The sequence below is a fragment of the Heterodontus francisci genome, chromosome 20 (assembly GCF_036365525.1).
Source record: "Heterodontus francisci isolate sHetFra1 chromosome 20, sHetFra1.hap1, whole genome shotgun sequence".
In the NCBI taxonomy this organism is placed as follows: domain Eukaryota; kingdom Metazoa; phylum Chordata; class Chondrichthyes; order Heterodontiformes; family Heterodontidae; genus Heterodontus; species Heterodontus francisci.
This window is the reverse complement of record NC_090390.1, coordinates 21,299,229-21,324,817: the sequence shown is the minus strand read 5'-3', so window position 1 is coordinate 21,324,817 and position 25,589 is coordinate 21,299,229. Positions and strand designations below refer to the sequence as shown.

Below are 25,589 nucleotides of genomic sequence, written 5' to 3'. Positions count from 1 at the left end.
GAACAAGTCTGGTGAATCTTCGTTGCACTCCCTCTGTGGCAGATTTGCAACTGGTGCGGATTTGACATATATTAAAATAAATTCTTAATGAACTAAAAAGCAAGCGTGTTGAGTTTTTCTCCTGCATTCTCCTTGGATGCATTTTCACTGGGGGGGATAGCAAGACAGAGAGAAATCCACAACTCATGCTGTGTAATGGACAGAGGAATGTGTACAGATAACGGTGGGACTGATAACCTTTCCTGTTCTTTCCCGATGTCCTTGTTACAGCTGGAGGGCCAGAATGATTGCAGAGCGTTAGCTCACTCTTCACTCACTCGGTTGGATTTTATCAAGCCCACGACGTCGGGCTCCGTGGTGGGGTGGCCAGAAGATGGTTGTGGCAGAGGCCCGCCACGGAGCTTGACACCGACAGAGCCCGGCCGATCCTCCCGGCAGCAGCGAGGTTCTGTGGTGGCTCCCTTCGCCGCTGAGCGACGCAACCTTAATTTCAATATTTAAATTAACGAGATGAATAAATTTAAATGAACTTACCTTTAATTTTCCAGGCTCTCCGTGATCCTCAGTGCAGCGGCCGGCACTCCCACGCTTTCAATTCCCCGTCTGGGGAAAGCCGGCATGGCACTGGTGGGGAGGGGGGAGGAGTTAAGATTTCCAGTGCGGGGGTGGGAGGGAGGAACAGGGTCAAATAAACGTAATGAGTGCAGGGGATGGTGTGAAGGGGTGAACTTTAAACTTTGTGCAGTCTGGGGCAGGGGTGCGAAGGTCAGATTTAAAAGGTAAATGCTTTGTGGGGGAAGGGAAAATTGTTAATGTAATTGTGATTGGGGGGGAGGTGGGAAAGGGGCGTTAGAATTTTATTGGATAAATTTTGGGAGGGTGTATCTTTAAAAATTTAAATATGCTTGCAGGGCTGGCTGCCCTTTAAAATTGGCAACAGTGCCTGCTCACAGGCAGCTGATGCCATTGCCAGTGTTGGACAGCCTGTCCCCTCCACCTGATTGGGGGAGGGGCGGGCCACCCCAGAATTTAAATGAGTTGCCACGTGGGAGATGGCGGCGGCTCTAAGTCGCCTTTTTTGTGCTCACCGCCGAGAGCGACAGCTGGCTCTTAAGATCCAGCCCACTCTGTCTAGGTCCCGGTCTAGGAGAGGTCAGCAATGGTCAATGTTTCTCTACAAAGCAGGGGAATTTTGCTGAACATTTATCGAGCTCTGTTTGGGTCACAACTGGAGTATTGTGTCCAGTTCTCGGCACCATACTTTAGGAAGGATGTGAGGGTCCTTGAGGGGGTGCAGAGGAGACTTAGTAGAATGATTCCAGGGATGAGGTAATTTAGCTCCTTGCTTAGGCTGGAGAAACTGGGTTTGTTTCTCATGCAGCAAAGCAGGTGGAGGGGGAATTTAATAGAGGTGTGCAAGATTCTGGCAGGTATAGATAAGGTAGACAAGGAAAAACTGTTCCTATTAGTTGATGGTACAAAGACTAGGGGACACAGATTCAAGGCTTTGGGTAAGAGATACAGAGGGGATGTGAGGAAGACTTTTTTTTTACATAGTGAGTGGTAGTGACCAGGAACTCGCTGCCTATGAGGGCAATGGAAGTGGAGACAATCAATGATTTAAAAAAGACTATGGATGGGCACTTGAGGGAAATAAACCTGCAGGGCTACAGGAATAGAGTGGGGGAATGGGACTAACTGGATTACTCTACAGAGAGCCAGCATAGGCCTGATGGGCCGAGCGGCCTACTTCTGTGCTGTAATGACTGTGTGACTCTGTAACCACTCGCTTCCATGTGTTCTGCAGCTGCATCTGCCTATAAATAGCATGTAATAAAAGTCCTAATTAAGTTGCCAGATGAACAGTTTTTCCTCCACCTACTAAAAACGAATAATATATAGATATAGATGGAAAGATGCTGACTTTATCAAGTGTCTAAAATGAAGAAAAATATAAGCCATAATATGGTGCCAGAATTGGAATTAATTCCAATAATTTATGCGCTAATTGGTAGGCTAAAAAGGCAACAGCAATAAATTACCATAAAGGTAACCCCCTAATGAATACAAAATAATTAATGAGCAGTATACTCAGTAAACTTTTTTTTAACCCAGCTAATATTAGAATGTATGGATATAGTACCTGAAGGACAAGTGTTCGCCCTTTACTGAAACTGGATGAATCACAGAACTATTATTAAAATCAACATCCTTGTTAAATTGCTGCTTTTGGTCATTAAGAATGGAGAACAAATGCTCTAAATGCACAGGCAGGAATTAGTTCTACTGGATCGGCCGGGCGTGATCAGGCCGTCAGAACCACAGGTAACATAACTCTCCCAACTCTCCAGCACCTCCATTCATCACAGAACAATCACATTGAAGACAAGACCATCGTCTGAAATTTGCTCAGGGATCTCCCTTCCACCATAATGTTGGTGCAAACCCAGGAGAAATGGGCATAAATGATGGGTGATGGGGTTTAATCTGAGGGTTCTGTCAAAGCTATGGTGGGCGATCAGGAGAACTCAGAAGGAGAATTCTACCGTGTTTTTAGAATTCTAGGGCTTGACCGGCTGATGAAAGAGTCCAGGGGCGATCACTGAAATGTACAAAATTAGTTTTCATTGTTTGAAGCACACTTGTTCAGACACCCTGTCTGAATCATAGTCTACATCTCTTAGTCCTACCGTCCTGTGAATTTAACCATTGAAGAGCTACGTTTAACTAAATCATAGCATGTATTACCAAGCTTCCACCAATGGCAGCATAATCAGAAATCTCAAAACACAGCAACCGTTTCATTGGAAACTTCCAGCATAGGCTACTGAGAATAAATTAGTACAATAATAAACAATTTTAAAAAGCATGTTCTTCATTCCACTCCTAGTCACAGCCAAGTTGCTAGTCACTCTATCTCGTTCATAAAGGCACCTGATGATCAACATAATTCTCAGCACTGGGGCACAATTGGGATAATTGGGGCGGCACAGTGGCGCAGTGATTAGCGCCGCAGCCTCACAGCTCCAGCGACCCAGGTTCAATTCTGGGTACTGCCTGTGCGGAGTTTGCAAGTTCTCCCTGTGACCGCGTGGGTTTTCGCCGGGTGCTCTGGTTTCCTCCCACAACCAAAGACTTGCAGGTTGATAGGTAAATTGGCCATTATAAATTGCCCCAAGTATAGGTAGGTGGTAGGGGAATTGAGGGAAGTTGGGGATGTGGTAGGAATATGGGATTAATGTAGGATTAGTATAAATGGGTGGTTGATGGTCGGCACAGACTCGGTGGGCCGAAGTGCCTGTTTCAGTGCTGTATCTCTAAATAAATAAAAATAAATAAATTCAAAGATCCCACATTGCCAGAACAGATCTACACTCAAACCTTGTAGCTATATCTCTGCCCCATGATCACTTCCAATGTGGCATTGGTGAATTTACCTTTCCTCTTTGCACTGGGAACCTGAGCATCATTAAACAGATTGAGCTGCTGCATGTTGGGCTGAGAATCCCTCTGGCCAATGACAAGGGAGATCGGCTAGTGTGCACATAAAAATGGAAAAACACTGCAAGTGCAGGAAATCTGTAATAAACGTTAGAATTGCAGGAGAATCACTGCAAATACAAAAGGTGGGCCAATGTTGCAGGTTCATCCGAACTGAAATCTGGAAGATGAACCTCCTTTGGCCACTGCTTTTTTTGTATAGAGTACATAGGATTTACAGCACAAAACAGGCCATTCTGCCCAACTGGTCTGCACTAGTATTTACATCCCATACGAGCCTCCTCTCACTCTAATGACTCTTCCTGTCCTGCCCCCTTATATCCCTCTAATCCCTTCTCCCTCATTTAGCATCAGGCCACCTGTTAAATGTATCAATGCTATCTGATCCAACCACTTGATAGGGCAGTAAGTTCCACATTCTCACCATGTTTCTTGCTGTTATTTGTAATTTTACCATTCCCTGCCACGTACCACTGATCTGACTCCATCAATCTTTTACATTACTCAATAATATGATATTGCTTGTTTTCTCTTGTAATGTTGACATCTGGAGCGTTAACCTGTCCTTTCTGTTTACAAGTGCATGTTCTGTGTCTTTCCACCATTTTCTAGAACTCTGCTGAAATTTCTTTCAGCTTCAGACTGATATTACATTGTGTGCAATCATGATTACAGAGTGCCAACTTATTTCTCTTGTGACACAATAAAATGCACATTATGTGTTAATCCAAATTTGCTCAGCATTCCACTCAAACTTGGTATCACATGGAGGCCAGACTCTGCGCAGTTGTCAGGAATGCTTAATGCCAAGGGACATACAAAGTCTGGCTTTCAGCACAGAGCATATTATGTGCCATTGCTTGATTGGGACCATTTTTGCCATCATTCCATGTTGTTGAATCGAAGGGTGTAGTATTTGAGAACATGGTTTACCGAACTCTAAGTCTTCTGTTCCTCACAACAGAATTTCTTGCCTTCCCTTTCCTTTCACTATCTTACATCTTACTATCTCTCTCTCTTTTATGGTCTCCCTTTCCCACCTCAATATCTCATTCTCTCCTCCTTTCTACCAAGCAGGATCTATCTCTCCAAGGGCTCCTAATAGGTGAGTTCTCCTCTCTCATCTTGAATTCCTCCCCTTCAACATCAAATAGGGTGCTTTTCTATCACCCTCCCTTTAACAGCTTCACTTTCACTTGCTCTCCTCAAAAGGGTTTCTCTCTTTCCATAGTCTCTATACCGCTTCCTCCTGTTCAAGATAGTCTATTTCCCTCTCTCTTCTCTCTTAACTTCAATAATTGATAAGAGACTGTGGGGAAGTTGCAGATAAACACATTCTGTGAATAGGTAAGTATGCAAAAGTAAGGAGTGACAGGATATGGTGGTAGGAGGAATTTATCAGAATATATTGGTGAAGATATGGTTAAGTTTTGTTACAGACAGGTGGGAAGTGATCAGGGTGGTTTCCCTTCTTCACCTCTGAACTGATCGTAGGCAGCATGTTTTTGAAAAATGTTTTATCGTCTGAGCATTTTAATGGTCTATAAACAGACAAATGACAGGTTTTCTCATCCAGCAGTGGTGGGAAGAGGCTCTTAAGTGGCCATTAATAGGCCACTAGGCTGTGGTGTGTGGCCACTTAAGGGCCTCAATTGACCTCTGGCCGGGAAGTCCGTCATCAGCCTATCCTGCCCCCAGCAAGATCACTTAGCGATGGGCCCTCCGCTTCCCGCCACCATCATTTTTCAAAAACATTTTAGATTAATAATGCTTATTATGTTAGGGTCTTATATGTGTGGCTCAGTGGTAGCACTCTCAACTCTGAAGGTTGTGTGTTCAAGTCCTACACCAGGGTTAGATAAAGTAGGATGGGAGGATGTTTGTGTGGAGCATAAACACTAGCATAGGTTGGGCTGAATGGTTTGTTTCTGTGGTGTACATTCTATGTAACACAATCTAGGCTGATACTGCAATACTGAGGTATGCTCAACTGTCGGAGGCGCTGTCCTTTGGATCAGATGATAAAACAAAATCCATCTGCCTTGTCAGGTGGACGTAAAAGATCCTAATGGCACTATTTTTGTCCTGGCTAATATTTATCCCTTAACCAACATCAGCCGAACAAATTATCTGGTCATTTGTACCATTGCTGTTCAAGGGACCTTGCTCTGTGCAAAATGAATGTTGCATTTCCTGCATTATAACAATTCAAAAAGTATTAATTGGCTGTAAAGTGCTTTGGGGCACCCTGAAGTCTATATAATTAACTATAGAAATGCAAATTCTTCCTTTCAAACAGGGATCCTGATGCAGCTTGCTGGATGAGGCCTCAAGATCAGGCCAGGGCAGCTATCAATGAGGATGGGGCTGGGGGGTTGGGGGGCGGGGGGAGGGGAGCATAGGTTTGTGATCACAGAGTGTGGGAATCCTGGGATGGCAATGGCCTAGGTTACTCATGGCAGCCCAGGAACAGAACTCATGCTCCTCTGCAGCCCAGAAATTAATTGGCCATTTATCTTTATCAGACCACTTCCATCAACCGTGGAAATGATCAGAATGGACACTGTGCAGGATCCAACCAGTTCTGACCTAAAATGGCAGTTGGGATCCTAGTTATGTTGTTTTAAACCTTTCATAAATACTCCAACTTGCAATCCTTTTTACATTCTTTATATTTCACGGATTTTGAAAAATGATTTTAGATTGTCAGAAAACCCCTATCTCTGCATGAGCAATCGTCACTATTGTAATCTTATAAATGCATCTAATCAGGTCTGCCCCGCTATTTGCATTGTGCATTATTGTATGAAGGGTCATTGACCTGAAATGTTCACTCTGTTTCTCTCTCCACGAATGCTGCCAGCACTGCGGAGTATTTCCACTATTTTCAGTTTTGATTTCAGATTTCCAGCATCTGCAGTTATAGATTTGATTTTTAGGATAATGCACTCTCACTCCATCTGAAAGTTACCTGAATCTCCTTATTGATTAATGGGTTGCTTGTTGTTTGGGTGTTCCGTGTTTTTGATGATTAATTTGCATGTGCCAAATTACTGCATCTCACGAGCAGCCCCTCTGGCCAATGTCCTCAGCTCACTGCGATTTCCCATTTTCCAACTTTTTGACATTTCCTTCTCCACCAATAATTCAGAGAAGATGCTGCGTCTGGATTGCACTCTAGTTACTGCTACACATTCCTTTTATAATTATCTATCCTTTTCCAATAATACTTCCTGGGACAGTTCTGCTGTAATTATTTTCATATATTTATTTGCCGCTGTGTATTTATCTATATCCACCTGCCCTATCAGTTACTGTTACATATTTATCAGGACCAGATTCTACAAATTCTACATCTGGTATACAGTTTCACAAGTATTGATGTTTGTTACAAAAGTTTGCAAACATGGCCTAGAATGGCCCATGGGAACATCAACACTGCCAACCGAATTGCTGAGTACTGAGGTCACACACAACTTCCCTAATATTGACTGGGACTGCCTTAGTGCTAAGGGATCAGATGGGGAAGAATTTGTTAAGTGTGTCCAGGATAGTTTTCTGAAGCAGTATAGCCCTACTAGAGAAGGGGCTACACTCGACCTCCTCTTGGGAAATGAGGATGGGCGTGTGGTTGATCTGTCAACGGGGGAGCACTTTGGGACCAGTGACCATAACTCTATTAGCTTCAAGATTGTTATGGAAAAGGATAGGCCTGGTCCTCAGGTTGAAGTCCTAAATTGGGGGAAGGCTAATTTCGATGGCATCAGACAGGAACTCTCAAAAGTTGAATGGGAGAGGCTGTTTACAGGTAAAGGAATGTCTGGCAAGTGGGAGGCTTTTAAAAGTGAGATAGGAAGAGTTCAGGGCCGGCATGTTCCTGTTAGATGGAAGGGCAAGGCTGGCAAGTTTAGGGAACCTTGGTTGACGAAGGATATTGAGGGTCTGGTCAGGACAAAGAAGGAGGCATATGTCAGGTATAGGCAGCTGGGATCAAGCGAGTCCCTCGAGGAGTATAGGGGATGTAGGAGTACACTTAAGAAGGAAATTAGGAGGGCGAAAAGGTGCCATGAGATTTCCCTGGCAGATAAGATAAAGGAGAATCCTAAAAGATTCTATAAGTATATTAAGAGTAAAAGTGTAGCTACAGAGAGAGTAGGTCCCCTTAAGGATCAGTGTGGTAATCTATGTGTGGAGCCACGGGAAATGGGCGAGGTCTTAAATGAATACTTCTCGTCTGTATTTACCATGGAGGAGGTCATGGAAGCTAGTGAGTTCAAGGGAGCAAACAGCGATATCCTGGAGCATATCAACATTACAAAGGAGGAGGTGTTGGAGGTTTTGAAGCACATTAAGGCGGAAAAATCCCCAGGGCCTGACCAGGTGTATCCTGGGATGCTATGGGAAGCAAGGGATGAGATTGTTGGGGCCCTGGCAGAGATTTTTGTATCATCGTTAGCCACGGGTGAGGTCCGGAAGACTGGAGGATAGCTAATGTTGTGCCTTAATTTAAGAAGGGCAGCAGGGATAAGCCAGGGAACTACAGGCCGGTGAGCCTTATATCAGTGGTGGGAAAGTTATTGGAAGGGATTCTGAGAGACAGAATTTATATGCATTTGGAAAGGCAAGGTCTGATTAGGGACAGTCAGCATGGCTTTGTGCGCGGGAAATCGTGTCTCACGAATTTGATTGAGTTTTTCGAGGAGGTGACCAAGAGGATTGACGAGGGCAGGGCGATGGACGTTGTCTACATGGACTTTAGCAAGGCCTTTGACAAGGTCCCGCATGGTAGGCTGGTCCAGAAGGTTCGAACACATGGGATCCAGGGTGAGCTAGTCAATTGGATATAAAATTGGTTTGGTGATAGGAGGCAGAGGGTGGTAGTGTTTTTCAGATTGGAGGCCGGTGACCAGTGGTGTGCCGCAGGGATCGGTGCTGGGCCCTCTGTTGTTTGTCATATGTATTAATGACTTGGATGTGAATGTAGGGGGCATAATTAGTAAGTTTGCAGATGACACCAAAATTGGTGGTATAGTGGACAGTGACGAAGGTTGTCTAAGGTTACAACAGGATATAGATCAACTGGGAAAGTGGGCAAGGGATTGGCAAATGGAATTTAACGCAGACTAGTGCGAAGTGATGCATTTTGGGAAGTTAAACCAGGGCAGGACATATACAGTGAATGGCAGGGCCCTGTGGAGTGTTGTTGAGCAGAGATACCTTGGGGTAAAGTACATAGTTCCCTGAAACTGGCAACACAGGTAGACAGAGTGGTGAAGAAGGCATATGGCATGCTTGCCTTCATAGGCCGAGGCATTGAGTACAAGAGTTGGGACATCCTGTTACAGTTGAACATAACGTTGGTTAGGCCGCACTTGGAGTACTGTGTGCAGTTCTGGTTGCCACACTACAGGAAAGATGTGATGAAGCTAGAGAGGGTGCAGAAAAGATTCTCAACGATATTGCCTGGTTTGGAGAGCTTGAGTTATAAAGAGAGATTGGATAGGCTGGGTCTGTTTTCCCTGGAACGAAGGAGGCTGAGAGGGGACATGATAGAGGTATATAAAATTATGAGAGGCATAGATAAGGTAGATAGCCAGAGTCTGTTTCCCATGGTAGGGGTGACTAAAACTAGAGGGCATAGAATTAACGTGAGAGGGAGGAGGTTTAAAGGGGATCAAAGAGGTAAATTTTTCACACAAAGAATAGTGGGTATCTGGAATGAACTGCCAGAAGAGGTGGTGGAGGCAGGAACAGTAGCGACATTTAAGAGGAATCTGGACAGGTACTTGAATGAGAAAAGCATAGAGGGATATGGAATTAATGCAGGCAGGTGGGATTAGTATAGATGGGCATTATGGTCGGCATGGACGCGGTGGACCGAAGGGCCTGTTTCTATGCTGTACGACTCTATGACAGGCAGAGGCCCAAACAAAATAAGCAGAGAAAACGCTTCAAAAGAAAGTCCAAGAAACAAGCAACATGTTACATATTTGTTGCACAATAATTTTTCATTTTGATCTGCATTTACTCAGGTGTGGCTGAGGAAACAACATAGCCACTCAAAGGTGGGAAAACTTGTTTCAGCAACTTAACTGTTCGATTTAGTGTTTGCTGTGAATGATAACTTTGCAGAAAAATACTGAATAATTTGATTGGTCGGTTTATTGGTGTTTGCTGGTTGTTTTCAGTTTTCTTACCTGTCCAATGAATGGAACTCAGTTTTAATTCGCTTAATGAGATGATTATGAAAAGTCTTTGCACAGTAAATGTGAAGCATTTAAATGAAAGAATCCCTGTAGGGCTGGTCCCTCACATTTTAGAACAGTAGCATCCATCCTTAGACGGGTTTCTATGCTTTCAAAATAAAAATATACTGCAGTGCTATGACAAGTTGCTATGACAAATATATGAAAGGACAGACTAGCTCCTGAAGACATGATTCAAACCACGCAATGTTTAGGAGATATTAAATTAATATATACATTTTTTAAAATGGACCACTGGTGTTCCAAACAAAATGGGTTTTCAAGCAGGAATCAGCATTGCAGTTTTTGAATCTTTTTGTAACCCTTTCATTGAAAAAATGGTATATAGCACAGCAGTAATAGTACAAGGACAAAAGACAGTGAAGGCTGCTGATCCTTGAATGAAAACAGAGTGTGAACATCAAATATGGACAAAACCAACCATTGGTGGAACTCAGTCCTAATCCTACACCATCCCCCCAAACCCCCCACTCCACAAAACTGTGACAAGTCTGAGCAAACCACCACATTCTAAAACTAAGTAAACACCCATCCTCATCTCATTGCATGTGTTATTTTGTCCAAAGCAAAGAACTGCAATCAGTATTAGCTCACTGAGCAAGCCAGGGAGAGGGGAAGAGGTGTGAAAGGAAGAGGCACTGGCCAATCTCCAAATAAGCAGCTCAGTTTTTCTAAGAACTATTCCTGTTTCTTGTCTCTTAGCTTTCCAACATAGCTAGTGATTATGTTTCACCTGTTATGGTGTTGGCCTTGGCTCAGTTAGTAGCACTCTAGCCTTTAGGTCAGGAGATCATGGGTTCCAGTCCCATGTTAAAGACTTGAGCAGTTAGTGACAGTGGCAGTGGTCGAGGATGAATTCTGTCATCCTGAGAGAGGACAGCAGGTTCATGCTTCATGGAGCCACTGCCACTGCCCCCCCGGGACAGTGCCTCAGTAATCCCAGTAATCTGCTGGAGCATGGTTTGCTGGACTGCTGTGAGAGCCTGAAAACCCCTCTGAATATGGAGATCCGCAGTCATGATGACAGCAGTCTGATCCTGTATGGTGCCAAGATGGGCTTGCATGGCCTCAGACTGAGCTGTGACACTTCTGCCTGTGCTGTAGTGGAAGCTGAGACACTAGCCACCAGATACTGCATCATGACTGGGCATGCAAGTGCTCTCATGGAATTGGCCATCACTTTCATGCTGGAAAGGATGGATTCCAAGCTCTGTGCACAGTCCTGTGTCAACTTCGAACCAGACTCTTCCATGCTCCATGACAGTGACAACAGGCTCTCTGGCAGGCCTTGCAATGAACCAAGCATTTCTGTATGCATGACCATCAGCCTTTTTCTGTGTGCTGTCCCAGCAAAGCCATCATCTGAGTTCTCTGCAGCAGAACTCGTCTGTGACCTCATCCTTCGGGGTGCTGGCGCACACACTATCCTTTCCCCTGGACCGTGTGCAGCCCACTCATACCCAGTGACTCACCACATACAGATCCTGCTTCTATACTACTCTGTAAAGTACACACAGAGCCAGTATCTGAGCTGGTGGCTGCAACTGTCAGATCAAGTGACAGTGCTCTCCCTCAGAGCTGTGTTCTTCCTCTGGGCCTTCATCCTCAGGCACCTCTAGTTGACCAGAAACCATTCTTGGGAATCTGAAAACATAAATGCACAAGGGGAGGGTTGGGGTGAGGGAAGGGCGGGTGGGGTAGAAAGCAAGAGGTGCATGGTTCCACCATCTGCAGCTTATAATTCATACCAGACTGCAGGATGAGGGTTAATTGGGATTCCAGGAGGTGCATGAGGCAGGAACATCCTGGATGGCTTGAACGATGCCTTTTGCCATGGCCTCAGTGATGGCCAGACCAGTAATTCAGAGCACCGTCTCCTCTGAGGGGCTGGGGACATGCAGCTAGTTTGTTGCCACTGCCTCCTGTTAATGGCCACCTTGTCCTGCAAGAGAGAGAGGGAAGAGTGTCAGTGATTGTGTTACAAGGTGATGTGCCTATCAGAACTGACTAGCTGGAAGTATGTGGAAGCTGTGAGATGGAGGGGTGAGGCTGGCAGCAGTGGTAAATGTGCGAGGATGAGTTGGAGCATCTGAATGTTGGGCATGAGTCCTGATTGCTAGGGATTGTTGATGGGTGTGGTGTGTTGAGCAGGGTGTGAGTTTGGTGCAGTCAGTAGGATAGACAGAAATTGAAGATGCATCACTGACCTTGACCACTCATGTGAACCATGAACTCCTTCCGTCACTGTATCCAGCTCCTTGAGGTCAGGCATGTGACATTGACCTCAGTGGCTATCTGCTTTCACTGTCTTCGCAGTGCCCATCTGAAGAGCCTCCTGGCCCCCTGCAGATAGATTTCCTCACTCCTTTCAATTTCTTGCACGAAGGCCTCTCGCGCTGTATCCAAGAACCAAGGAGTCCTCTCTCTGGCCTGCTGTGACATTAATCAGGATTCTGGCTGCTCCAAATGTCAGTGGCTTGAATGAGATCTGTGGCCAGAATGCATCTCCCCTTTAAGAGGTGCAGTTTGGCTTTAAGTAGTGCAGGCCAGCTGTGAGCGAGCAGGCGGGGCTGTTTTAAGAAATCTTGAAATCTGAAGAATTCTTCTATTGCTAAACTGCTGCTGACCAAAGCAGACCTGTTGTTACACCCCTGATGGAAGACCTATGTGACGCCTGCTGCAATTAAATTGCCATGAATGCCTACCCATCACAGACTGTTCATCAACCTCGCCTGGGGAGACTTCGAGTGGCATATGACTTTTTGGCTCTGGGACACCTCACCATACTGAAAACATCCTACCAGAACATGATAAACTCAATCATTTTATTTTTTCCTTTTTATTCCTAAGAAACAGCTGTAAACCAAAAATCCTTTTACCCGGTAAACCGTTTTTTCTTTGAATGTATGTGTGCGTGCATGAGGGCTAAGGAACTAAGGAGCTTTTCATATATATAGATTTATCTCGTTGCAGTTAAGACCTATTATTTCTTTTGCAATAAATAGTTAATGTTGTTGTTGTTTAAAGAAACCTGGTTTGGGGTGCTTTAGTCTGAGGGACAAATAGAGTGTCTAATTTGGCTATTCTTCGATAGATGGAAAACTTTCTTGATATGCTGTGATGTGGAGTAGTGGGACTGAATTAACAGTGCATTACTCCTGCCTTGATTGTAACAAAAGGGAATTGGATAATTAACTGAAGAGAAAAAAATTGTCGGGTTATGAGGAAAGAGTGGGGGAGTGGGACTTGCAGAGTTGCCCTTGCAGGGCGAATCTGTGCCCTTTAAAAATAATCGAGGGGCGGGATGATTTCTGGGTCCCGCCCTCACACTTGCAGTCAGGGCATCTGCCTGGGAGATCTTCCTGGAGGTGGCCATTCAAGAGGCCACCTCTGGGTCCAAAGGGCAGCGAGTGGGTTCCTGAGGCTGCAGGCTCAATCAGAGGACCTGCAGCCTTGGAAGGATGACAACCCCACTGGCAGAAGTGGGCACTGCCGTTGCAGGAAGAGAACTGTGAGGGTGCCTCCATATTGAGATGCCCTCCGAAGAGGTACTCACTTCAATAAAATAAACCGTGGCTACAGCTGCCAGGCCACCATGGTGGAGGGAAAACCCTTCCACAGGATGGCTGGCAGCCACAGCTGTGGACTGCTGATGGCTGCAGCTCCGTTGGGGCAGGGTTAGAACAGGAGGCCTCACAGGTCCCCCCAGGCCAGTTGCCAGCAAGCTGCCTCCAGGCACCTGCTAGGCTTTGGCCTCAGTGCGGAGCCCATCTGCCACCAGCTGGGAAGATCCCGGCGGTGTCCCCAGTGAGTCCACAAATTGGCAGTTAATTAATCAAATTGGCTGTACGCTGCTGCTGGGCAGGTAGCTGTTGCCGGTGGTGACCCACTTCCGGGCAACCAGAACGTGTCGGGCCACTGACCTGATGTTAATAGATCTGAATTTCCTCCCGGTCCTGCCTTTAAGTCTGCCCCCAGGACTGGGAGATTCTGCCCACAGACAGCTAGCCCAGCCACAAAGGGCTGATTGGCCTCCTTCTGTGCTGTAACCATCCAATGACTCTATGATCTTCTTCCTGGAAAAGAAGCAACTTAGACCAACCATGTTAAAAAAGTGTGTATGTAGCTACAACCCACAAACGATTCATGCTGTTTCACGACCACGTGTGAGATTAAAATATTGCCTGTGACTGTGTAACTCCTCTATGAAAGAATAATTAATCCTGCATTAACACTCAGTGGGAGACTAAGACGACCAAGACGTCTGTTTCCTAAAAGTATACATTCATTGTAAAGAGAAGAGCTTTATTTAAAGGTGAGGACCAAATGTTGGATGCGTTTCTTCATCAGTATGTTCTGACATAACTGAGAAGGGCGCCAGTTGTTACTGCACATCCAGCAATGAATGGATAATGTATGATAGTTAGTTTGAGGCATGTATGTTAGTCGACCCAGAACAGAACTTGGTGACCGTGACCGCACTCCTCATGTTGAGACGGAGTACACAAGTAGGGTAGCTAAATAAAACATTCAAAGAGTCACATTTCAGCCACAGGCAGCATACAAGATGCTAGTTGGTCATTCTAGGGAAAAAAAGATACTTTTAGTGGCAATAATTCTGACAGTATCTGTGATAAGTGCAGTTCCTACGAATTAGGAGCAGGAGTAGGCCATTCGGCCCCTCAAGCCTACTCTACCATTTTATAAAATCATGGCTGATCTGATTGAGGCCTCAACTCTGCTTTCCTGTCTACCTAATATAACCTTTGACTCCCTTGTCAATCAAGGATTTATCTAACTCAGCCTTAAATATATTCAATGACCCTGCCTCCACTGCTCTCTGGGGAAGAGAGCTTCACAGACGAACAACCCTCTGAGAGAAAACATTCTCCTCATCTCCATCTTAAATGGGAGACCCCTAATTTTTAAACTGTGTCCCCTAGTTCTAGTCTTCTTTCTTCATAAGGGGAAACATCCTTTCAGCGTCCATCCGTAAAATGACCTCAGGATCTTATATGTTTCAATAAGATCACCTCTTATTCTTCTAAACTCCAAGGGATACAGGCCCAACCTGTCCAAACATTCTTCATAAAATAATCCCTTCATCCCAGGAATCAGTTGAGTGAACCTCTCTGAACTGCTTCTAAAGCAATTACATTAAGAACACAAGAAATAGGAGCAGAAGTAGACCATTTGGCCCATCGAGCCTACTCCATCATTCAATATGATCATGGCTGATCTTGGGCTTCAATTCCACTTTCCTGCCCACTCCCCATATCCCTTCTTTCCCTGCGAGACCAAAAATCTATCTATCCCAGCCTTAAATGTGTTCAATGCTGGAGCATCCACAACCCTCTGGGGTAGAGAATTCCAAAGATTCACAACCCTTTGAGTGAAATAATTTCTCCTCATCTCAGTCCTGAATGATTGGCCCCTTATCCTGAGACTGTGCCCCTGTGTTCTAGATTCCCCAAATGGTCGAAACAATCTCTCAGCTTCTACCCTGTCAAGCCCTTTCAGAATCTTGTATGCGTCAATTAGATCGCCTCTCATTCTTCTAAACACCAGAGAATATAAGCCCAAAGACTCAGCCTTTCATCATGGGACAAAACCCAGGGACCAATTTAGTAAATCTTCGCTGCACTGCCCCCAGTGCAAGTATATCCTTTCTTAAATGTGGAGACCAAAACTGCACATAGTTTTCCAGGTGCGGCCTCACCAAAGCCCTGTACAATTTTAGTAAGACTTCTTTATTCTTGTACTCCAATCCCCTTGCAATAAAGGCCAACATGCCATTTGCCTTCCTAATAGCCTGCTGCACCTGCATGTTAACTTTGTGTACGAGTACCCCCAAGTCTCTCTGAACATCAACACTTACCAGTTTCACACCTTTTAAAAATATTCTGCTTTTCTATTTATACGACCAAAGTGAACAACTTCACACTTCCCTACATTATACTCCATTTGCTATCTTGTTACCCACTCCTTAGCTTGTCTATATCTCTTTGCCGCCTCTCTATGTCCTCCCCACATCTTCCCTTTCCACTGAGCTTTGTATCATCAGCAAACTTAGATACATTAATCTCTGTCTCTTCATCCATGTCATTAATGTAGAGTATAAATAGCTGAGGCCCAGCACTGATCCATGCGGCCCTCCATTATTCACTGCCTGCCAACTTGAAAATACCCCATTTATGCCCACTCTCTTCTTCCTGTTTGTTAACCAATCCTCTATCCATGCTAATATATTACCCCCAACACCATGAGCCCTTATCTTACCTATTAATATTTTATGTGGCACCTTATCAAATGCCTTTTAAAAATCCAGGTATACTACATCTACTGGTCCCCCTTTATCTATCCTACTAGTTACATCCTCAAAAAGCTCTAATACGTTCATCAAACAGGATCTCCCTTCAGTAAACCATGTTTACTTGTTCTAATCATACCATGTTTTTCCAAGTGCAATATTAAGACTTCTTTAATAATAATTTCCAGCATTTTCCCAACGACTGATGATAAGGTAAGGAGACCAAAACTGTACGCAGTACTCTAGATGTGGCCTCACCACAGTCCTGTACAACTGTAGCAAAACTTCCCTACTTTTATAATCCATTCCCCTTGCAATAAATGACAATATTCCATTTGTCTTCCTAACTACTTGCTGTATCTGCATACTAACTTTTTTGTGATTTGTGTACCAGGACACTCAGATCCCTCTCTACCACAGAGTTCTGCAATGCTCTCCATTTAAATAATGTACTGCCTAAGTGGACAAGTTCACATTTTCCTACATTATACTCCATCTGCCAATTTTTTGTCCACTCACTTAACCTATCTTTATCCCTGTGCAAACTTTTTATGTCCTCTTCACAACTTACTCTCTGGCCTATCTTTGTGTCGTCAGAAAATTTAGCAACCATACATTTGGTTCCTTCATCCAAATCATTGACATAGATTGTAAATAGTTGCGGCCCCAGCACTGATCCCTGTGGCACTGCACTAGTTACAGCTTGCCAATCTGAAAATGCCCCATTTATCATGACTTTCTGCTTCCTGTTATCTAACCAATCCTCTATCCATGCTAATATGTTACCCCCATACCATGAGCTCTTATTTTGTGTGGTAACCTTTGATGTGGCACCTTATCAAATACCTTTTGGAAATCCAAGTACACCACATCTACAGGTTCCCCTTTATCCACCTTGCTTGTTACTTCCTCAAAGAACTCTAATAAATTAGTCAAACATGATTTCCCTTTCACAAAACCATGTTGACTCTGCCTGTTGCATTGAGTTTCTAAGTGCCCTGCTATAACCTCCTTAATAATAGAGTCTAACATTTTCCCTATGACAGATGTTAGGCTAAATGGCCTGTAGTTTCCTACTTTCTGTCTCCCTCCTTTCTTGAAAAGAGGAGTTACAATTGCTATTTTCCAATTTTTTTTAAAATTCGTTCATGGGATGTGGGCATCACTGGCTCGGCCAGCATTTATTGCCCATCCCTAATTTCCCTTGAACTGAGTGGCTATTTCAGAGGGCATTTTAAGAGTCAACCACATTGCTGTGGGTGTGGAGTCACATGACCAGACCAGGTAAGGATGGCAGATTTCCTTCCCTAAAGGACATTAGTGAACCAGATGGGTTTTTACAACAATTGACAATGGCTTCATGGTCACACTAGACTGGCTTTTTAATTCCAGATTTATTAATTGAATTCAAATTTCACCATCTGCCGTGGTAGGATTCAAACCCATGTCCCCAGAGCATTAGCCTGGGCCTCTGGGCTACCAGACCAGTGACATTACCATTACGCCACTGCCTTAAATTTGATGCGACCTTTCCAGAATCTAGGGAATTTTGGAAAATTACAACCAATGCATCTACTATTTCAGCAGCTACTTCTTTTAAGACCCTAGGATGCAATCCATCAGGTCCAGGGGACTTGTTAGCCTTTAGTTCTAATAGTTTTTTCAGTACCTTTTCCCTGGGGATTGTAACTGTTTTAAGTACATCCCTCCCTTTCACCTCTTGGCTTACAACTATTTCTGAGATACTACTTGTGTCTTCTACAATGAAGACAGACACAAAATATTTGTTTAACACTACTGCCATTTCCTTATTTGCCATTTTTAATTCCCCAGACTCACTCACTCTCTTGAGGACGAACGCTCACTTTAGTTACTCTTTTCCTTTCTAAATAGTTGTAGAAACTCTTACTATCCATTTTTATATTTCTAGCTAGCTTTCTCTCACACTCTAATTTCTCCCTCATTATTTTTTTCATTCATCTTTGCTGGTTTTGAAATTCTGTCCAATCTTCAGACCTACCACTAATCTTTGCAGAATTGTATGCTTTTTCTTTCAATTTGATACTATCCTTAACCTCCATAGTTAGGCACAGATGGTGCGTCCTTCTCATAGATTCTTTCTTTCTCACTGGAATGTATCTTTGCTGAGTATTATGAAATATCTCCTTAAGTTATGGAATATTGCTGTATTAAACAGTGATGTTAAAATTTGTATTATTAAAGTTTAAAATGTTTAAAGTTCCTTTGCAGATTTTAGGTGTTCTTGCCAAGGCATTATTATATTTTTAAAAATCATGGAATACAATATTTTTGTGATTTGGGTGATAGTCATGTACAGAAACATGCTCAGAAATCTATGTAAGGAGGGTTTCCAATAGCTTGACAAGTAATGCACACTCTAAAGCCTCTCCCTCACACCCCCTTCACTAATTACCTAAGCACAGGGAACTTGGGCACAGCTTGGCAGAAGCCAATGTTTGGGCAACTCAGGTGTGCGTAGAGGTACTGACAGATTTGAACTGACTAAGACTATGCATTTTCTAGTCATGGAGCACTGGTAATCTTCCCACTGTGTGTCCAACCAGGACAACCCCATTCAACAGAGCATTAACATGCAGAGTTACCTGTACAAATGGGAAGAATCCCAGTCCTAGTGACAGGCCTACTCTTCCAGGCCCCAATAATGAGCTTGGCTAACTGATCAATCATTGACAGCATCCTGAAGATGCCAGAGGATCGACTTGGATCCAATGTCCCACTGCCAAGCATAACATCCTGGGGGCAACTTGACCATAAAACGACCCAGTTTACCTCCTCCATTCCTCACGCCCAAAAGGAGAATAATAGCTAGTTGGTTAAAGTTGATGAAATGTTATGAAACCAAGTGTTTTGACAGACTTGAAAGGTGGCGTTATGGCGTTGTGTGGCATTCCATGGAAAGGGCTTGAACCACTATTGTTCTTTGGTTATATCAGCGGCCTGGATTCTGAAACATAATTGTCACATTTATGTCTAATACGAACATCAGCAGTACGATTATTTAAAACATTAAGGACAAAGCTGAAGATTTGCAGAGAGATTTGGAGCTTTCTGCTAATGAAATTTAATACTGCAGGGACATGATGGGCCAAATGGCCTCATTTTGTGCCATAAATGACTCTATGGCCAGAATTTTACGTAGGGTGGGAGACTCTGCCCACCAGCCAAAAAGTTGGGGGCGAGCTCGCCTCTGCCAGGCCTGGGGAGCCACTGCCTGCCAATCAGCAGGCTGGCAGCTCTTAGTCCCACCCTCCCCCAGTGACCATCAAATTCATCACTTGCCCTCTCTCTCCCAAAAAAACCTTACCTTGTGCTCCCGACCTTCCCACACCAAAGTTTATAAACTGTAAACTTCCCACCACTCTAGACCAATCAGGAAAGTTTGAACCCACTCCCTCCCTCCCCTCCCGCCCTGAAAACTTAACTGCTGCCCCGTCCCCACCAGTTTCCCACATCGGATCTCCGAATGGGTATCTGAAAGTACGGGAGTGCCTTCCACCGGCACGAATATCGCACCGGGACCGACGGCGGGAGCAGGTTAGTATTTAATTAATTACTTTGAATAAATTTACATATTTAAATGTTGATCTCGCTGCCAAGTGGCGGGGGAGGGGGGCCGCCACAAGGTCATGCCGGCGCCGGCAATACGGGGCTGGGCCTTCCCGGCGTCGAGGACTGTGGCGGGCCTCTCCCGGAGGCATTTTCTGGCCTCCCCCACCACGACCCCCAACATGGGGAGGGGGAGGGGGAGGGGGGGGGGCCTGAAAAACTCGCCCAAAGGTGTCTGGAAGATCTGTGAGAAAATGTAAAAAAAATGTTGCTCTGTACAGGAAACGATCTGGGAAACGTGGCTCAAGTATAAACACTGACGCAAGATAAATCTGAATATCACCTTAAAATAAGGCAGACCAGAGTTCACAAATATAAACAAGAGAAAATAAATTTCGAACAAAGGAATCTCGTTTCAAAAGGGGTGGTAATATCTGGAATCACCTGTTGAGTAGGGTAGCAGAGACATTGGCAGAAGGGCGTTCAATACACAGATAGATGGTAGGCTGAGATTGGCCTCTGGAGATGTACTGGTCTTTTCTTATCCTCGGAGTTTCCTCTGCTCTTATTTAACAACCAACAAGCTCAAGTTTGAGCCCTCATTAGGTGGACATCAGATATGGTGATCAGCATGTGGATGTTTATCAATATGATTCTTCTGATTATAACATGTCCACAAACAGTCATTCAATTAGCTTCTCTTTCTCTGTGACTCAATGAAAATAATGCCTGAAACCTGGATATATGCCAGCATCATTTTGGAGTTGCTCTGCAGGACAGTGCACAATGTGCCAACTGCCTTAATGTTCCAGATGTTCAAGTGCAATGCCTTGTTGCAGACTTATTCATCAGTAGCTGTTTAATCTAGGTTCTCATGTAAAGCGATGTGCCCAAGAGGTTGGGCTGAGCAAAAGGCCAGAAAGCTGATTAAAAGGTCAGAATAGGTTTCAGCCCATCCTCAATACAACTGCATCCTTTGATACAAATCCACCTCATAGTTTGGTCCTGGAGCTTGCACATGAAAAGGTAGCCTTTCTGTTGCATGGCCAGAAGCCGTGAAGGAGAACTGTTTGGATGTCTGGTACCTGACAAGCTTAACTTCCATTGCTGTTATTGAAAAGAAAAAAAAACCTTTGTACTTCAATCCCTTCTCGGCATGCTCCTAAACAATTGTTCCCAAGCTAATTTTTGGTATGAAATTGGTAGAGACGCCTCCTGATTATTCCACTCAATTCATTCAGATATCTTCATGGGCTGTGCAAAAATACTGCATTGATGACCACCCATTGCGATACCTCACTTGGTCGCCATTGCTGAAAAGATGAGTGGCGCATACAAGATTTCGAGGCAAGTTTGCCAGCGACACAACATTGGCTATGAAAATAGGCAGTGCAGTTCTTTCCAAAATGCCTGGAACAGATACTCTGACACCATCCTTTAGCTTACCCCTACCACCCTGCCACCGCACCCACCCCCCCCCCCCACCCCCCCGCCCCACTCAACACATCACTGATGAAGACACTGAATGGGATGGGTGGCAGATAACCTTGATTCATTTTTCTTGAGTTTTTTGTCCACACTTACAGGGATCTTGGAATTAGAACATACATCACAGTAAATGGAAGATTTGGCAATACGGTTTCTGACTGCCTTCAGCCTCTTTACGAGGGCTGAATAATGCAGATGTTTGAAAATCTTTCAGACATTGATGAAAGCAATACAAGTGTATTTCGCCTGAGCTTTCTGACATATATTTTTGTCCAAAAAGCCAACATGGCTCATACACTCTTCACAAGAATATAATCCAGTCATTCCTTGCATATTATACCTTAGACCTCCAATGCATTTGATATACCTGCAGTAAAGACCTGGGGAATCAGCTTAAGGACCACTGAAATCAGTGACATTCCTCTGCATATTTTGGCCTCATTGGAATCATAGTATCATAAAGCCCAGAAGGAGTCCATTCGGGCCATCACGCCTGTGCTACCTCTTTGAAAGAGCTATCCAATTATTTCCACTCCCCTGCTCTTTCCCCATTGCTCTGCAATTTTCTCCTTTGCAAATATATATTCAATGTGTTTTTGAATCTGCTTCCATTACCCTTTCAGGCAATGCATTCCAAATGATTACAACTTGCTGTGTAAAAAAATTCTCATCTTGCCTCTGGTTCTTTCGCCAATTATCTTAAATCTTATTGATGTTTACAAAATATAACCAATATGGGTTTAGAACAAATATTGCATATCTATATTAACTGGCTCCCCATGTGTTGATTAACTCACTCCTTGTGTGTCAATTAACTGACTTCCTGTGTGTCAATTAATTGGCTCTGTGTGTGTCGGTTAGGTAATTTCCACTCACAGTGATGCACTTTTACTTACTGCAGAAACAATGAGCTCGCCACTCAGATTCTGAATTTCTGCTTTGACTTTGCTGCAGATCTTGAGCTGATGGGAGTAGAGTTTGATCTGCTCCAGATATGCAAACAAGTCTTGTTTACAAGATAGATCCTGGCACTGAAAATACAAGAACAATGAGGATTAGCACTATTGCATTAAAAGAAACTATATATTTTCAAGAGCAGGATAAAGTTCTATTTCCTTATTCCTGAAAAACAATTGGTATTATTTGATTTTGTAAAATTACATGACTGTTTCCTATTTCCTAATTCCAGCTATCCAAAAGGCTGCCCTGAATGCTGTGTGTCGACAAACATTTCCCACCTCACAAACCTTTATCCAGAAGTGCCAGAGAAAGCTATAAACAAATCTTGTCCATTCACCAGTATTATTTTTAACATGATTATGCAGTACAGCCCGCAGTGTCACTGTAATGGATAGAACCCTTGGCACATCAAACGAATTGGTAAATAACTGGGGATCCGCCTCAACGGAGAAGTGGACTGACCATCTAGTGGGGAGCTGGGGAGAGAGAGAGAAAGAGAACACACACTTAGCATCTATTAAGGTGGAGAGAGAGAGCAGTGCACTAATTACCTGTTGATGGGTAGAAAGAAAGGGGGTCGGCAAGAGAGAGAGAGAGAGAGCGAAAGAAAAGTGCACCGATTAGCTGTTGAGGGGAAAGAGAATGAAAGTAAAACCTAGGAGGAGAGATAGAGAGGGTTCTGCAGTGCTCAGGCATTGTGAAACATTTTGCAATGTTTCTGAGATATGATAAGATACTCTTTAAATGGTGGTCTTTATTTAGTTATCCAGAGTGTGTCCTGGTTCTGTTGTAGTAGGTACAGTAAAGTTACTGCTGGTTACTTTTTGAACGCAGGCTGCTGGTGGGAACTCACCAAACTAAAAAGTTGGAGTGTTGTGTCATGTCTTGTTGCCCCTTTGCTATTGTGAATTTACCTGCTGTCACCATACTGTGCCCAGAGCTCAATGGATCAGGCCATGTACTGGGGGCTATAAACCTGGACCCCCAATACACTTGCAAAAACCTAATCTTAAAACTGTATCAACTCTGCAGCAGGGCAGTTCCCAATGCAGAAGGAACTTACTTCAAATTATTTTGTTAAATGTTAATTAAGTGGCAGTTGCTGACTTCTTTGGGTCCTCTGCTGCGAGACTGTGTTGAGGGAGTTCTTGAAGGATTCAACATAAACATCTGCCACTTTAGTTTATAAAACCTACACTTAATCTCCCAACAAAATGCACAGGGGCACAGCCCTTTTGGTTACTGAGCAATCCCAAGCATGTCATGGTTGCCTTTGAGGTATTTAGTGTTGGTTAGATCAAAGCGCATTCATTCTAAGTTCAGCCTCGTCCAATTTCCAGCATGTTTTCTTGCTGGGGCACGATTTTCTCCTGAATCTAATGAGGCACCAGGAGAATAGATGATTCAAATGGGCTAAGCTGACGTGCAGAATACAAAATAATTTTTCAAACAATTTAAATATGCTCCAGTGCTTTTGCAAATCTTATACAAATGTTACAGGTTTGTGTATATCTTTACACACGCAAAACCACTTAAATTTGAAATCTACATACAAATAATCAGTAGCTCAAATTGGCATTTATGGCATTCAACACATACAATGGGGGATTAGAGTCACACAGTCATTACAGCACTGAAGCAGGCCATTCTGTTCATCGAGTCCATGCTAGCTCTCTGTAGAGCAATCCAGTCAGCCCCATTCCTTCGCTGTATCCCCGTAACCCTGGAAGTTTATTTCCCTCAAGTGCCCATCAAATTTCCTTTTGAAATAATTGATCGTCTCCGTTTCTGCCAACCCCGTGGGCAGTGAGCTCCAAGTCATTACCAATCACTGCGTAAAAAAGTTCTTCCTCACATCCCCTGCATCTCTTGTCCAAAACCTTAAATCTGTGTCCTTTAGTCCTTGTACCATCAACTAATAGGAACAGCTTTTCTTTGCCTTTGCCTTTTTATCTAAACCTGTCATAATCTTGTACACCTCTATCAAATCTCCCCTCAAACTCCTTTACTCCCAGGAGAACAGCCGTAGGTTCTCTGACATAACCTTGTAACTAAAATGTCTCATCCTTGGAACCATTCTGATAACTCTCCTCTGCACCATCTCAAGGCCCTTCACATACTACCTAAAGTGTGGTGACCAGAAATAGACACAATACTCTAGTTCGGCCTAACCAGAGCTTTATAACTTCCCTGCTTTTGTACTCTATACCTCTATGAAGTCCAAGATCCCATATGCTTTGCTAACTGCTCTCTCAATATGTCTTGACACCTTTAAAAATCTATGCACATGAACTCCCAGGCCCCTCTGTCCCTGTACACTTGTTAGGAATGTACCAGTTAGTCTATTTTGCCTCTCCCTAATGCATCACTTCACATTTCTCGGTATTAAATTCCATCTGCCATTTCTCTGCCCATTCTGTTAGACTATCTTGTTGCAGTCATTTGGTGTCATCCTCACTGTTTGCCATACCTTCAAGAATGAAATGGTTGGCAAATTTTGAAATTTTCCTCCCTATTCCAATATCCAAATCATTTATAGACATAATAAAGCAGTGGTCCTAGCACTGAACCTCAGGGATAAGCACCAACATGTTGCACCACGGACATTTGACAAAATTATTGACTCAGCCACGGACATGGGGGCAATTAATCTGTATATAAAATGTATAGCCAATCTAATGCCATAAAAACACAGACCAGTTTAAAACACATTTCTCCCTATAAATAAAGTAGCTAAGCATACAAACACCAATGGAGAGCACCACAACTGTATTAGCTAGCCAGCCAGCAAAATAGTATGCAATGCCAATGTGAATTACTTTTGTTGACAGAATAGAACTAGCAACACCATGTCACAGGGTGGTAGAGGGATCTTATTGGATGACTGCTCTGGATTCACACTGAGTCAGGAGCGCAAATTCATCCAATAAACCACGAAATGTAAGGAGAGGGTTGTTATTGTGGTTGCTAAGGTGAGGCAGTAGCAATATCAGCAATAGGAAGATGGACCATTTCTAACACTGCTGTTGTCACAAAAGAATTTAACCCATGATGGTCAATGTTTGTGCAACTTCTCCACCTGATTATAATATGTGTGTGAAGACAGGGCAGCCAACAAAAGGGCAGTGACCTCTAAATCAGGATAATTTTATAGGATGAAGCAGATGGTACTTCAGAAGAGTCATGTAAAACAGAAAAGCAGAATGTACAGGAAGGACAGAGAGATTAGCGGTAGGGAGCCAAGACCAGTTTATTCATTCTGACAGGCTGTTAAACTAGGTCCTGGATTCTAAAATACAGAAACAACAGAATCTCTCATGGACAAAATGTTGTTTGCTCACCAAAGTTAGTGACAAAATTAGATAAACACAATTACAAATAAATAGCACCCTTCAGTTCCTCCAATAAAGCGATTCTCTTAAATTCACTTATGTCTATATCTCAGTGTATCACTGTCGATTCCGATTCAGCTCTGA

The 25,589-nt window shown here is 43.7% G+C and overlaps 1 protein-coding gene across 1 annotated transcript in view; it reads right to left on the bottom strand.

Annotated features, from left to right (window-relative positions):
• LOC137380511 (catenin alpha-3-like) overlaps positions 1 to 25,589 on the bottom strand; it is a 2,550,805-nt gene that overhangs the window by 18,790 nt on the left and 2,506,426 nt on the right. The window contains exon 19 of the mRNA XM_068052420.1: positions 22,050 to 22,184. Coding sequence (XP_067908521.1) covers positions 22,050 to 22,184 — 135 coding nt within the window. The remainder of the gene's footprint in view (positions 1 to 22,049; positions 22,185 to 25,589) is intronic.